This window comes from Perissodus microlepis, chromosome 16 (genome assembly GCF_051167445.1).
Source record: "Perissodus microlepis isolate ML-2025 ecotype Zambia chromosome 16, ASM5116744v1, whole genome shotgun sequence".
Classification (NCBI taxonomy): domain Eukaryota; kingdom Metazoa; phylum Chordata; class Actinopteri; order Cichliformes; family Cichlidae; genus Perissodus; species Perissodus microlepis.
Window position 1 is genome coordinate 13,495,916 of NC_140476.1, and position 13,732 is coordinate 13,509,647.

Consider the following 13,732-nt stretch of genomic DNA (forward strand, 5'->3'; position numbering starts at 1 on the left):
CAGCTGATCATCTCTCTTCTTTTAACAGCCTTTACCCTGCATACTGTATGTCAATAACTTGCTTTTTTTCTAACACTTTATCATCTTTTTTCCTTTTCAGCTTTCAAAGTGAGGATACAAATGGATTAAAAATGTTTTAATCTTTAGGTCTTTATCCAAATATCGTGCCTATTAGGCTATAGATTATTGATGATTGCATATTGTGATTTAAAAAAAAAACTCAGCTCTTTGAGCCAGGGTATTGAACTCTCACTTTGCCCAAACAAACAGCTGGTCAGATTTCAGTCAATCTGTGTTACATCAGAGGATCAGAGCTCAGGGTCATTAGGCAGTCTATTGAACTGAACCTCTGTTTGGTGCTTAATGACTGAGATAATGAAGAAGCACAGTCTGTCAAGCGTAAAGTGTTGCACTTTTAGAAGGGGAACTAATTAAGTCTGCTAATTTATTTTGGAGTATTTCTAATCATCTAATCATAGTCATTATTACTGCTAAAATTTTTACAAGCCGTTTGACAACACTGTAAATAAGAATTAGAAGACACGGCTTTGTGTTAACGAGCCAGAGCAGCAACTTCTGTGACATGTGGACGAGACTATAGATTATGAAACTTTGCAGTTATGAAGTGTTTGGAAGGTTTTATAAAATGAGAGTAAAAGTTTTGCTCAGTCAGGTCATACTCAGCTCAGCATTTTGTGATTTCACTCACATTTCTCTTTGCTTTTGTTTTGCTTTCTTCTGTCTATGTTCATTCATCGTCACATTCAGATGCCGATGGCATGAGCGGCGGGGAGGACTCCTTCAATATCAATGACCCAGACGAGGGTTTCTCCTCTGGGGCGTCGAACAGCAGCCAGCCCAGCGGCACCAAGCTTGGCGGCAGCGTGGGGCCCAGGGGTGGCAGCCTGAACAGCAGCACGAGCAGCATCAAGAAAGCCATTACTGCGCGACTGTCTCGGGACAAGGAGCGAGAGCGGGAGAAAGAGCGGGAGACAGACAAACAGGCGGAGTTGTCTACGGATCTTCAGGCCGCCACGAGGAGGCATCAACAGAGGCAGCAGTCGCCTCCAGCAAGCATCAACTTGGACGCCATCCAGCTGAGCCCCATAAAGAAGCACCTGAGCTTCCCCACGGGCCCCATGCTAGTGAGGACTGGCAGCACCTCCTCCAGCAAGTCCTTTGACTGCACGAATTTCAACCTGAACGGAGGCGATGGCGAGGAACACGAGGAGGCAGGAGGCTCTGAGAGGGAAGGGCTTCTAGCTGGGGGTTCTCACCGGCACTCCACCATCAGTTTGCAGGAGGAACACCTGCTCAGGCCGGAGGAGGCTCAGGCCCTGCTGTCTCCTGGAGCACCTCTTACCAAGCAGTCACGCTCCCCCAGCTTCAACATGCAGATCATATCACAGGTCTAACGTCCAGTGCAGGGAATGGCGCGCACACTCACACGCACGAATACCTACATAACACACACAGATTCATGCAGTTTCTCTCCGCGACTCTCTACAGCTCGACTATGACGTCTTTCTACCTGTGCGTCTGTCTGTGTGTGTGTGTGTGTGTGTGTGTGTCTAAGAAATTGAAACACAGTTGAGATCTCCAGAGCTGTGTTTCCACCCCGTTAAACATCCATTAAAATTTGTAATTGAGACCTGCTGTCGTCGTGGGTGGATGAAGTCACTGACAGCACAACAACGTGAAAAGTAGTGAATCGTGACCGGCTGCTCCTGCTGTAACTACGGTCGAGTGTAAGAGTCCAGCGTGTCACTGCGTCCTCCTCTCTGCCAAGCTGAGCATTCCACATAGAAACTCTCCTCAAAGGGAGGCTGTGACGAGAGGAGATCTGCAAGGATTTCAGGCTAGCTGTAGGTCATCCGTGACATCTCAGATTATTACGTTTTCCAGACTGAATCAGTCAAAAAATGAATCAGCAATAACACTTACCGTCGCTCATTTGGAGAAGAGTGGGGGATTCGGTTGGTCTGTCTCTTCATTCCTTCTCCTTCATTCCCGGGGCTCACGTGCAATCGTTCTTGCTGATTATCTTCCTCGTTAATTGCTGTTTTTTGGGTTTTTTGTTTTAATTCGACATAGAGTTTTATGAATAACAGATCTTTAAATGTTTTAAATCAGAGTCCAAAGAAGGGTTTTCTTTTTTGTGTGTGTGTGTGTGACAGTAGTTTGTCAGGCCCAAGTGATTCTTTAGGGTTAAGGCCATGACCTGTTTTTTGTCACAGAAACAATTCTCATTTAATCTGTAAAATCTAACAAATAGGATTGTTGTAAAACCAAACTGGAAGGGTGGCGAGGCTTTGTCCTTCCCCGAGATTTTAAATGGTTAAATCTAGGGAAATAAATACTGTGCAGCTACGGGAAGACTTTTGTCTGTCCCTCGATGAATAACTGCATTGGACCGTGCACACTTTTGCTGACTGTATGTTAAATTTGCGGTTCAAACCGCTCAATGGATCCTTCCGTCTAAGAGCACTCGTTAGTGCGCCTGTCGGTCTGTGTTAAAGCTTGTGTGTTGGCGTCATGTCTGAGCCGGTGAAGTGCTGCCCTCTGGAGGTGTATACCAGTCACTGCTGACTGCCTGTTTTTGTGCTCTGATTGGATGCTTATAAAACATTTTGTTCTACCTCATTGTGTGTTCACCTGCCACTCAGACACGTGTCTCCCAATCAGAATGCAGAATGGTTCAAAATCAGACTGATGACCAATTGGGAGGATTGCAAATGGTTTCACACTGCAGCTGTGACGACACTGTAAAGATTTGTGCGCATTCGTGTGACAAGTGTGGCTGAATATCCTGGCCTTGCATTTCAGTTGAGTACCATCATGTGCAGTTTTTACCTGCAAAACAAAAACCGTCAGGCTTTTCTTCTTTTTTTTCCTGTCATCAGTCTCATTTGGGTTATTATTTTAAGTCCCTAAAATGCCCTGCTTTGATTTTTATTTTTATTTTTTGGAAGTGCAATTTCAATCACATACATGGAGTTAGATCTCTGCTGTGAAACGGCTGCATCTGCGCGCAGTGCTCGCTAGCCTTCTGTAGTACCCCCTGTCCGGGCTGAGGGATTTGAGCACGGCGTGCTTGTCTGCATGTTTAGTGCCCTGCGAAGCGCCGGCTGTTTCATTGGCATGAAATGCCCGGTGAGCCAAACCCGAGTTTTGTCCTCGTCTTTGCCAGATGTGCCGATACGCATCCTCTCCTTAAGGACTTTCGGTTTCCCCTCCTTTGGATGTCTTAAATTTAAAAATGCCTTCTTTTTTTTTTCTCCTGTCTGCTGTTCTTATTTTAAAATAAATTAAAAAAAAAAAAGGGATCTCTAGACACATGGTTCAACGTGCCCTTAGATGCAGCTTCACCTTTATTTGCCATTTAAAAAAAAAAAAAAAAAAAAAAAAAATCATCACTTAGTGTAGCTGTTCACATATAAAAGCAGTATATGAAGCGTCTGTGTACTGTAGTAGTCAGCGGTTGTACTGCATTTCCATGTTTTGCTCAAGTGCTTGTTTAAAAAGAGAATGAATGATTAATATATATACATATGCATATATATATATTTATAAAAGTCAGTTCAGTGTGCAGTGAAAATCCCACACGCTCATGCTCCTGTGCTTGAAACCCTCACAGCTGCTGCTCCTGGTCCTGAGTGAGTCCTGTGTGTGCTTTAGCCTTACACATTTCAGGCCAAAAAGCCTCAGTAGTCAGCTCTTTGGCCTCACATCCTCTTCCTCCTCCTCCTTCTCCTGAACTGGACTGGACTGTGGAGGATGATGAAGAGAGGAGAGTAGCTACAGTTCACACTCTCACCTGGTCCACTGTCTGCTGTCATTGTGCTGTGTGGCTCTTGGCGAGCCGTGTTTTCCCATTTACTGTATTTTGCTGTGAGTCGAGTGGCACCTTTTGGCTGTTGTTGGTTTTTTTTTGGTTTTTTTTTAAAACTGTTAACGTGTTCTTGTCATTCACACGACTCCCCCTCACCTGAGGGGTACCAGCAGCCACTTTGGTGCTGCACGCTGCCACAGAGTGACAAATGTCCGAGAGTGTGTGTGTGGGAGTGTGTACGTACGCAGTGTTATTTGCATGTGATCAGGGTGGGAAATGAACGTTAAAGTTTGACTGTGGCTGGAAATTTTAGCTGCCATAGATAAGCTTATAAATCCTTAAGTCTATTTGAATTTCAATAAAGGAAAAAATATATTTTATTTAAATAAAGTTCATTTCCTGTCCTGCATGTGACAACTGTGGGCTTTGTTTTCATACAGTAGAATGCACTTTAATCCATCCACCTCTCTCAAGATAGTAATCGAAATGACATCCATTTATGTGCAAATACACTTAATGCAGGGTTTTAGTCTCTTTTAAAGTAGCATTGTGTTGGATGTCACATCCAACACAATGCTATTTTTTTGTTAAAGTCAAAGGGTACAGCTATTTATTATATTTTTTTCTTTTTAAAACCAAAAAAATATATATATATATAGATATATATTAAATGGGGTCTGGAAGGTCTCAGGAGATTATCAGAAAGCCACATTAAAAAAAAAAAAATGGCAGCACTAAAATTTCTGTTCTTGACATCAGAATTGATTCTATGCAACATTTCCCCCACCCTCTCCTTTTTATTTTTTTATTTTGGTGGACGGGCTTTCGCCGATCCTTGTCAGGTGGGAGGGGCCACATGCATTTAAGATGATTTTTAAAGGTGCAAGACCTCAACAGTGTCGCCATTCAAAGATTCTGTTTATACACCCTGCCGTGGTGCTACAGAGCAAACGACTTCTCTTACATGGGTGAATTAAGAGGACCATGGACACCTGGACTCTGAGTGCATGTTGAGCCCGTCTGTCAGTTTGCTGCTCTGTGGCTCAAAGACGCCAGTCGGTGTATTAAATAGATTAGCGATTATGAATGCTTCAAGGGAAGCTGCTGGATGATGTGATTACACTGTACTAATGATGTTATATAAATGGAGAAAGACTTATTTTAAATCTTGTAAATAAATGTACAAAGGTGAAGCAAGATGAATATAAAAAAATGAACATAAGTCTGAAATGTAGAGAAATTAATGTATATTGTTGAATAAATATTGTGCTGTAAGGGATCTGACTGTGTGAGTGCTTTAGTACAGCGGTTCCCAACCCCCGGGCCTCGGACCGGTACCGGTCCGTGAGTCGTTTGGTACCGGGCCGCGAGAGTTGAGGCTCGGGTGAGAAATGTGTGGTTTTCAGGGTTTTTATCGGTTTTCAGCGTTATTTTGTTATCGTTTTTATCGTTTACTCGGTTTTCCTGGGTCTTTTCACGTGTGTTATGAATAAATCTTCTTTTTTTCGGTACCGGTACTAGTTTTATTTTGTTGTATTTATCCGCGACACCTTAAAGGCCGGTCCGTGAAAATATTGTCGGGCATAAACCGGTCCGTGGCGCAAAAAAGGTTGGGGACCGCTGCTTTAGTACACTCATCATTACACATCACATGACTACTTCTAGTTTTAGTACCCAGTTTGGTTTCACTATATAACTGCAAAAGTCTCAAGTCACCTGTCATTTCTTTAAATTTCATTTAAATGAGCCAGACTTTATTGTAAGTGGGGGGTTTTAAGTGGTCTTGAGCAAGAGAAGTCTTTATTTAAATTTAAAAGACTATCCTTTATTATAATATCTGTATACAATACAGAGCATCGTATCAAAAAATGCAAGTAAATAAATATTTTAAATACATCAGAATAACCCATTGTCTACAATATAAAAACTTAGTAGTCTGAATTCAGTCAGCTAATTTTGTGGACTGACTGTGTTAGCTTATTTGCTGTTAGCTAATGGTTCCACTGAGTCAGAACAGCTTTGCTGGCAGGGAAAACGGAAATTGGAAAGAAAATTAGAACAGCTACTGTGAAACAAGCAACGCTGTTAACGGTCAATAGTGCTGAATGCAGAGCGACCTTATGGCCGGTGTCTCTGGGCTTTTTGAGTCTTCAATCCTGCCTGATCACATTTTAAAAGAAGGCAACTGGGCGGACCGCCATATTTGACGGAAATTACGTCACTAATGTTAATCTTGACTCCAGTTTTTCGTAATGGATTTGGCTCAGTTGTCACAGCAGAGAAGTAATTCTCACCACTCTTAATGCAGTTCTGAAAACAGTTGAGGCATTTTTCATATCACAGACTCGCCTCTGCAAAAGACAATCAAATCCTTTCTCACATTTGTCAGAACATGAATAGTCAGTCAAGCACTTCAACTTTGTGATGAATGAATAAAGACTTTTCATCACTCATTAAAGACTGAGTCATCAAAACTGATGAAATGGAGACAAGCTAAATAATACTCACTAAAATATATGCATAGGAAAACACAAAATCTATACAATCTAAGAACATAGCACAAACTACTGCATAGTCCTGTAAATTCATGCTTCATACGTTCAGCAACCGCTTTATTAGGTACACCTGTTCCTGTACTGAGTCTCCTGCACAGCCATCTTCAGGGTTTACAGGGATGAAATGAGAAAATATCCAGTGAGCAAGCGTTCTCTGGGTGAAAATCCTGGTTATGTCAGAGGGAAATGGCCAGATGGCTTCAAGCTGATAGAAAGGTAACAAAAAAAACATTTATACAAACAAGCTATGCAGAAGAGCATATCTGAAAGCAACTTCTTCAGTCTGTGACTTCTGACACTGAAGAAGTCACTTGGGTGAGTGGCAAAACTTTTCTCCCACTGAAAACACTACATCCAGAAGAACAGAATTAACTTTTTGGGATTTCCTTACCTGGATGATTGAGCATGAATCAACACAAATGGTGGAGAGTCCCAGATATTTAACCCCTAGTGAATTGTTTCTTAACAGGGTTGTTGACCCACTATTGATCATGTGCCTCGACATCTGCACCAAGGTGTGAAAAAAGGCGTGGGTCATTATCAGCAGAGGTTTTGGGTGACACCATTGTGAGACCTTGCCTCACCCTATTATGTGACCCATTGAGATCACCTGAAGGAAGATGTGAGTGGAGGTTGAGATCCCTTCCCAGGCGCTTCAACCCCAAAAAGAAATTGAGAATATAAATTCTATCTACAATTCTAATGGTGTAACAAGGGCATTTTTGAGAAAAGAGCTAATGCTTTTACATTTAAGGTGCGGAGAGTCCTGCTGAAATTCTGCAGAGCTCCGGACTTACCAGACTTGGTCTTAGTTTACATGAGGGATAGAAAATGCTATTTCAGCTTAAATCCACAGTCAATCAAAAAAACCTGTAGTGATCCCATATGTGTCAGGAGTATCGGAGCAGTCGAGACACATTTTTTCTAAACACCGGGTCTCTGTGGCTTTTAAACCCCAAAACACGCTGCGCCAAAAATTGGTCCACCCCAAGGATCGGGTCCCCCGACACAAACAGAGTAACATAGTGTACGCTGTTAAGTGCCAGGAGGATTGCCAGGATTTATACATCAGGGAAACCAAACAACCTCTGGCGAAGCGGATGGCACAGCACAGAAGAGGATGTACACATCTTGGACAGGGAGGAACGCTGGTTTGAGTGCGGAGTCAAGGAGGCCATTTACGTGAAAAGGGAAAGACCATCTCTGAATCGAGGAGGGGGCCTAAGGGTACATCTTTCGCCATCTTACAATGCTGTGATTGCAGCCATTCCCCAACTCTCTGTGAATGGTACTCATGGCCATTGATCAGTGGGTTTTGGTCAGTGGTTGTTGATCAATGGTCATAAGAATTTGCTTAATTAAGATTAAGAAACTGACCTCCCAGCCCAGTGTTCCCTCAGTGGGCTGGTTTCAGTCATTATGCAAATGTACTGTTTTTTAAGATTGGGGAAACAGTCAGCTGAGACTGAAGAAGTCACTTGGATGAGTGACGAAACGTTTCTCCCACAAAACGCTACGTCCAGATGAACAGAATCAACTTTTGGAGATAGTGTTTAAATTATTAAGTTCTGTTTAAGAGTTATTGTAATATGACATGTTGTTGATTGATATTTTTTATTTATTTAGTCTCTTAAATCGATTTTCTATCTTGTTTATGAACAAATACTTTTCAAAAATAAATGCGAAATTAACGGGCTTTAGTCATGAAGTCAAAAACTGTGTATGCAAACGCTCTCACGACTTACAACCTTTGCGCATGACCGTTAGAAACACGTGACCTTCAAATGACCGAAGACATAAACAGCAGCAGACATGGCTAAGTTAATATGGCCCTTATCATTTTAAATGTTTAGATAATAGTAGGGCAAGGAGCTAGGCTTTTGTTGTATGTGGAAGCTTGTTTCCGTCTCTGTAGTATCATAATAATAATACAAAACAATAATAATAAAAAGGGTGGGTTATCTTGACTTAAGAACTCGAAATTTCAAGTTTGCTTTTTTTGAGATAATTTTGATTTTATTGACTGCAGTTTTGACAGCAAGTTTTACCGGGCCGGAAATTCCTGTCCACAGTTGTCTAGTCAATTTAGCTAGCTAACTAGCTACTCTTCAGAAACTCTTCAGGTAAACTGACACGTACTCATACACGAAATTTTCGTCAAGGTGAGGTGGCCGCGCAGCTTCCAGTATTAGTTACTGACTTCTTCATAGACAGAACTGTTTATTCCCACATTGACTGAGAGAGAGGTGTTCCAGCTAACTGAATGTCAGTTCATTGCCCCCGCTTTAATTCTGTTTTGGCTCTCATATCTGTCACCGTCGGTCAACTGGACTCTTCTCAATGTTATAATTTAAACCGCATTTCATTCATTTATTTATTTGTAAATAAATTTGTAAATTTATCTGTAAATACGAAGACATTGAGCCAGGACCGTGTCATTTAATTCAGTCCAGCCAGCTCCTGAGTCTTGCTAGACCAGTTTTTGAGTGTGGTGCAGTTTACCCTCCCCTTCACTAGGGGGCTCTACAAGACGTATATTTATTATGAGTCGATCTGTAAAACACCTTATTCATTCCAGGTTTCACTCCGCTTCATTGAGTAAAGTCTAAAGACTTTATAAATGGACAAATAAATTGCGTGTATTTATAATTAGCGTGTATGTAGTGGAAATATTTGTGAATATTTGTTGGTCCTTCTATTGGATCAAAGCGTGTCACGTGTCCAGGAAGCCGCAATAACTTTTGTGTTATAAATGCTCGCAAGTTTAATTTACCGCAACACAAACCCAGCGATATAAGACGTGTGAGGGAAAATGGTTGCTCTTGTTTGTGTAATAATTCAGTACAAAATATCAGCAGTTCAGCTTCCAAACCATGAGTCAGAGAGACGGCGCTAGGAACCTGGCGGTTTCCTCCGAGTCTTATGCGACATCGCTTCTCGGCCTTTTGGCTAAGATCAAGTGTAGTATCTGTTCTTATCGAGAAGCAATATGGCGACTGCGTCGGCCAGTTATGGAGAAGAGACGGACAGAAGGAGTGGAATGAAGAATACATTACGTTTTGATCTGATCGACAAAGACGCTGCTTTCCAGGATCGGATAACTTTTGGGAGAAGAATCCTCTTTGATGCTCTCAACATACAGCCAGAAGAGATCTATTGCCTACAACAGAGCACAGCTAAGAAATATTATGACGTGACGCTAACTACCACAGAGAGAGCGGAGGACGCGAGACGGAAAGCCAACACAGCGGTAAGCGAAGACCTAAAAAGATACGCGGTGACCCCACTGTACAGAAGTGATTACAGAATCTTAACTGTACACATGTACAATCCGTGGGTATCGGAAGAGACGATAAGGTGCTTCCTGGAAAGGCACGTCAAAGTGTTTCCAGGGGTAAGAATGATAAAAGATGGATTAAGTATATGGACAGGCAAGAGACAATTCCGGATAAAATTACAAGAAGACTTAAACAGCGAGGACGGTTTCCGACACCCGCCTGCGGTTTTCTCTATCGGTGCCGATAGAGGATTTCTTATTTATGCGGGCCAACCCTTGAGTTGTAGGAAATGTGGTGGCAAAGGACATGACGTTGAGCACTGCGACCAGGTGAGGTGCCGAAGCTGTAATGGCATGGGCCACAGTACAAGAGATTGCACAGAACCAAAGAGGTGCCACTTATGCGGGTCTGAAGAACACATGGCACGAGATTGCATGAAGCCCAGACCCTATGCGGCGGTAGTAAAGGGTTTTCTGGGGCAAGAAAAGGATAGCAGGAATGAAGCTGCGAGAGCACCTGTGGTGGATTTGGAATCACGGACAGGTGAAGAGAATAAGACTGATGAGACAGAGGAGGAGGTAGAGAAGAGGACGAAGGGCCCCCTACTGGAGGCTGAGGGGAGCAACGTGGATGGAGGGAAAGGAAAGGGTGAGGACATAGAGTCCGCAGAGCAGCCGTGGAAAGTGGTTAAGAGAACAGGGAGGAAGACTGCAAAAAGAAGGAGGAGATGGGACTCGACCACTACCCCGGAGGGGGGAGATGGGAAAGAGGTAGGTGCGGAGCCTTCGACCAGCGAGGCGGAAGGGCACGCACCGAAAGGGACCCAAACTGAGTGCATGCACACTCCTTTGAGCGCTACGATGAGCGAAAACGAAACGGAAGATGGAAGTGAGACCGAAGGTGTTTTGGATAAATTTACAATACAATCATTATTTTCCCAAGAAAGCTTGGGGATGCAGTCTACACCATGAACGGCAAAGCAGAGGGAAAGAAGGGCTGTGCTCACTCTTACTTTGTGGCGCAAGCTCCTCTGGCCCCGCGGGGTGCTATATCCTGTGAACTTATGCCACTGTTTGGGTCAGCGAGTAAGTTTTTGGAAACTGGTCTTTCCTTGATCCTCTTATAAGCCGAATGGGTGAAATTAAAATAATGTCTATAAATGTTAGAGGATTGAGGAATTTCTGGAAAAGGAGAGCGGTATATGAATTTTTGACAGTGTGTGATTTCGATATATGCATGGTTCAGGAAGCACACTTAAGAGATGAAGGCGACGTACTCCTTTTCACCGAGGAGTGGGGAGGAGGTGAAGCAGTATGGAGTGTGGGGAGTGTATACGGATCAGGGGTGGGAGTCCTGTGCGGGAGGAAAAGTATCAAAATTATAGACACCTTTTCTGTAATTCAAGGCAGAGTATTGGTGGTGGACATCAAGAAAGCTGGACTTCACTGTCGCGCGGTCAATATTTATGCACATGCAGAACCACGGGCCCGCAGAGAACTATTCGCTGGGCTGGACATTTGCTTTATGACAAGTAAGGTGACCATTGTGGGAGGAGACTTAAACTGCTCACTTGATAAGGATGGTGGATCGCCTTTGCTTAGAGATTTTATGACTAAGTATAGACTGGTGGATACGATGGGAAAGATATTAGGCAAACGGGTTGGTCACACATGGGAAAATAGTCGGGGAATGAAGAGCAGATTGGATTATATATTGGTAGGAGATAAGGAAAAGGTAACAGGAGGGGGGACAATTTCTGCCCCCTTCACAGATCACAAAGCAATTTGGGCAACGGTAAGTTTTGGAGAAGCAACTTTTGGTAAGGCTTATTGGAAATTGAACAATGATATTCTGACAGAACATGAGTATAGGGAAAGATTTAGAGGAATTTTCGGAAATTGGGTGGATTTGAAAGGTTTGTACGAAAACAGAGGGAGGTGGTGGGAAGAAACGAAAAAGAAAATAAAAATTTTTTCAATTGCTTATAGTACACAGAGAGCGCAGGCTTCTAAAGAGGGTTTTAAGAAGCTTCAGGAAAAGATTGCAGGGATAGAAGCTCAGAGGAATAAGGAAAAAAATTGGGAAGAGAGCGAGGAACTGAATATATTATTAAAGGAACAGGAGGTCTTGTTTCAGGAGAGGGCGAAAACAAGAATGTTTAAATTTATGCAGGAGGAGTATATGCAACAGGAGAAGTGCTCGGCCTATTTTTTTGCTCAAATGAAAAAGAGAGAGGAAAAAGGGGCAATTATGGAACTGGAAAGGGAAGGGAAATCGGTTACTGGACGGGACAATATTTTGAAGATGGTAGAGGAGTACTACAGTTCATTGTTTGGTGTGGAAGAAGTAGATAGAGGGGCTCAAGAAATGGTTTTGGGTTTTCTGAAAGAGAGGTTACCAGAGGACGCAAGGAAGCTTCTGGAAAGGAGCATAACAAACCACGAACTATACGAGGCGATAAAGACAATGAAGAATAACAAGGTACCTGGGATAGATGGACTCACAAAGGAGTTTTACATCACCTTTTGGGATCTCATCGGAGACCACTTGTTGGAGGTATTTGATGAAATGTGTGAAACGGGTGGAATGCCAAAGAGTATGAGGACGGGTGTGATAAGTTTACTACATAAGAAAGGTTCACCTGCTGCGCTTTCAAATTATAGGCCTCTTTCAATGGTCTGTGTGGACTACAAAATTTTGAGTCGAACTCTAGCAAGACGCCTGGCCCGAGTCTTGCCTGCTATTATTAATGCAGACCAGACATGTGGGGTAAAGGGCAGGCAGATTGGTTGGAACTTACAACTACATAGAGATGTGCTTACATATATCGAAGAGAGGAACTTGACAACAATATGCGTAACACTTGATCAGGAAAAAGCTTTTGATAGGGTCAATCATGATTTCTTATGGAGGGTGATGAGAACTTTTGATATAGGAGGAAAATTTTTGAATTGGATAAGTATGATGTATACTGACATAATCTGCAAGATAAAGATAAATGGACACTTAACAGAGGAAGTACAACAAACGAGAGGGCTACGGCAGGGCTGCCCCCTGTCCGCCCTACTCTATGTTATATATGTAGAACCTTTAGCATGTGCAATAAGAGGAAACGAGAAAATTAGAGGAGTGCCCTTGCCAGGGGGGGAGGTGTTGAAGATCTCCCAGTACGCTGACGACATAGTTCTTTACTTGGAAGATGATGGAAGTGTGAGGGAGATGATGCGAACAATACAGACCTTTGAGAGCGCTGCGGGGTCAAAGGTCAATAAGGAGAAATCAAAATATAAATTTTTGGGACGATGGGCAGGTAGGAGAGAGACGCTTTGCGGGCTTTCTTTGTGTGAAGGGCCCATGCGGGTCCTGGGCATTGATTTTGGAAATCCAGGGGGGGATGCAAATTATAACTGGGATTTGAAGATAGCGAAGATCTCAAAGAAATTGGGGATGTGGTCTAAAAGAAAGCTTACTATAACTGGCAAAGTACTGGCCGTAAAAGCTGACATTTTACCTGCCCTATTGCATTTGGCATATGTTTTCCCAATACCACAGACTTACAGGAAGAAATTAACACAGGGAATTTTCAAATTAATTTGGGGGGGGTATGAATATGTAAAAAGAACAATTATGTATCAGACAATACCAAAAGGTGGGAGGGATGTCCCTAACATCCCCTTGAAATTGGACGTGATGTATTACAGCAATATATGTAACTTATTGAATAGGCCCAATGTACATAAATGCCAAGTCTTGATCCGCTTTTGGTTATCCGGTCCCATGAGACAATTGATCGAGTGGGATAATAGGGTGCCAAGGGCGGAAAGCAGACCAGACTATTTTTCAAGGATGATTAAATGGCGGGAGAAGCATCAGGAATATAAGGATAAAGACCTCATGTTGAATCATAAAAAATTGTATAGAGCCATGGTGCAGAAAATACACACCCAAAATATATGGGTGCAGGAGGAGGTATGGATACGAGCTCAGGAGAAGGGACTGAGCAACGGCTGCAGGGATTTTAACTGGCTGCTGCTGCATAAAAAAATACCGGTAAGATCAATAATGCA

At 42.7% G+C, this 13,732-nt stretch overlaps 1 protein-coding gene and 1 pseudogene across 4 annotated transcripts in view; both read left to right on the forward strand.

Annotated features, from left to right (window-relative positions):
* LOC146370514 (hyccin 2) overlaps positions 1 to 5,111 on the forward strand; it is a 47,552-nt gene extending 42,441 nt beyond the window's left edge. For all 4 annotated transcript variants that reach the window (XM_084954589.1, XM_084954591.1, XM_084954590.1 and 1 more), the window contains one exon: positions 769 to 5,111. In XM_084954589.1, coding sequence (XP_084810715.1) covers positions 769 to 1,415 — 647 coding nt within the window. In that variant the 3' untranslated portion in view covers positions 1,416 to 5,111. The remainder of the gene's footprint in view (positions 1 to 768) is intronic.
* A 4,205-nt stretch (positions 5,112 to 9,316) lies between these two features.
* LOC146370515 (U2 spliceosomal RNA) lies at positions 9,317 to 9,416 on the forward strand (annotated as a pseudogene).
* Positions 9,417 to 13,732: the final 4,316 nt, after the last annotated feature.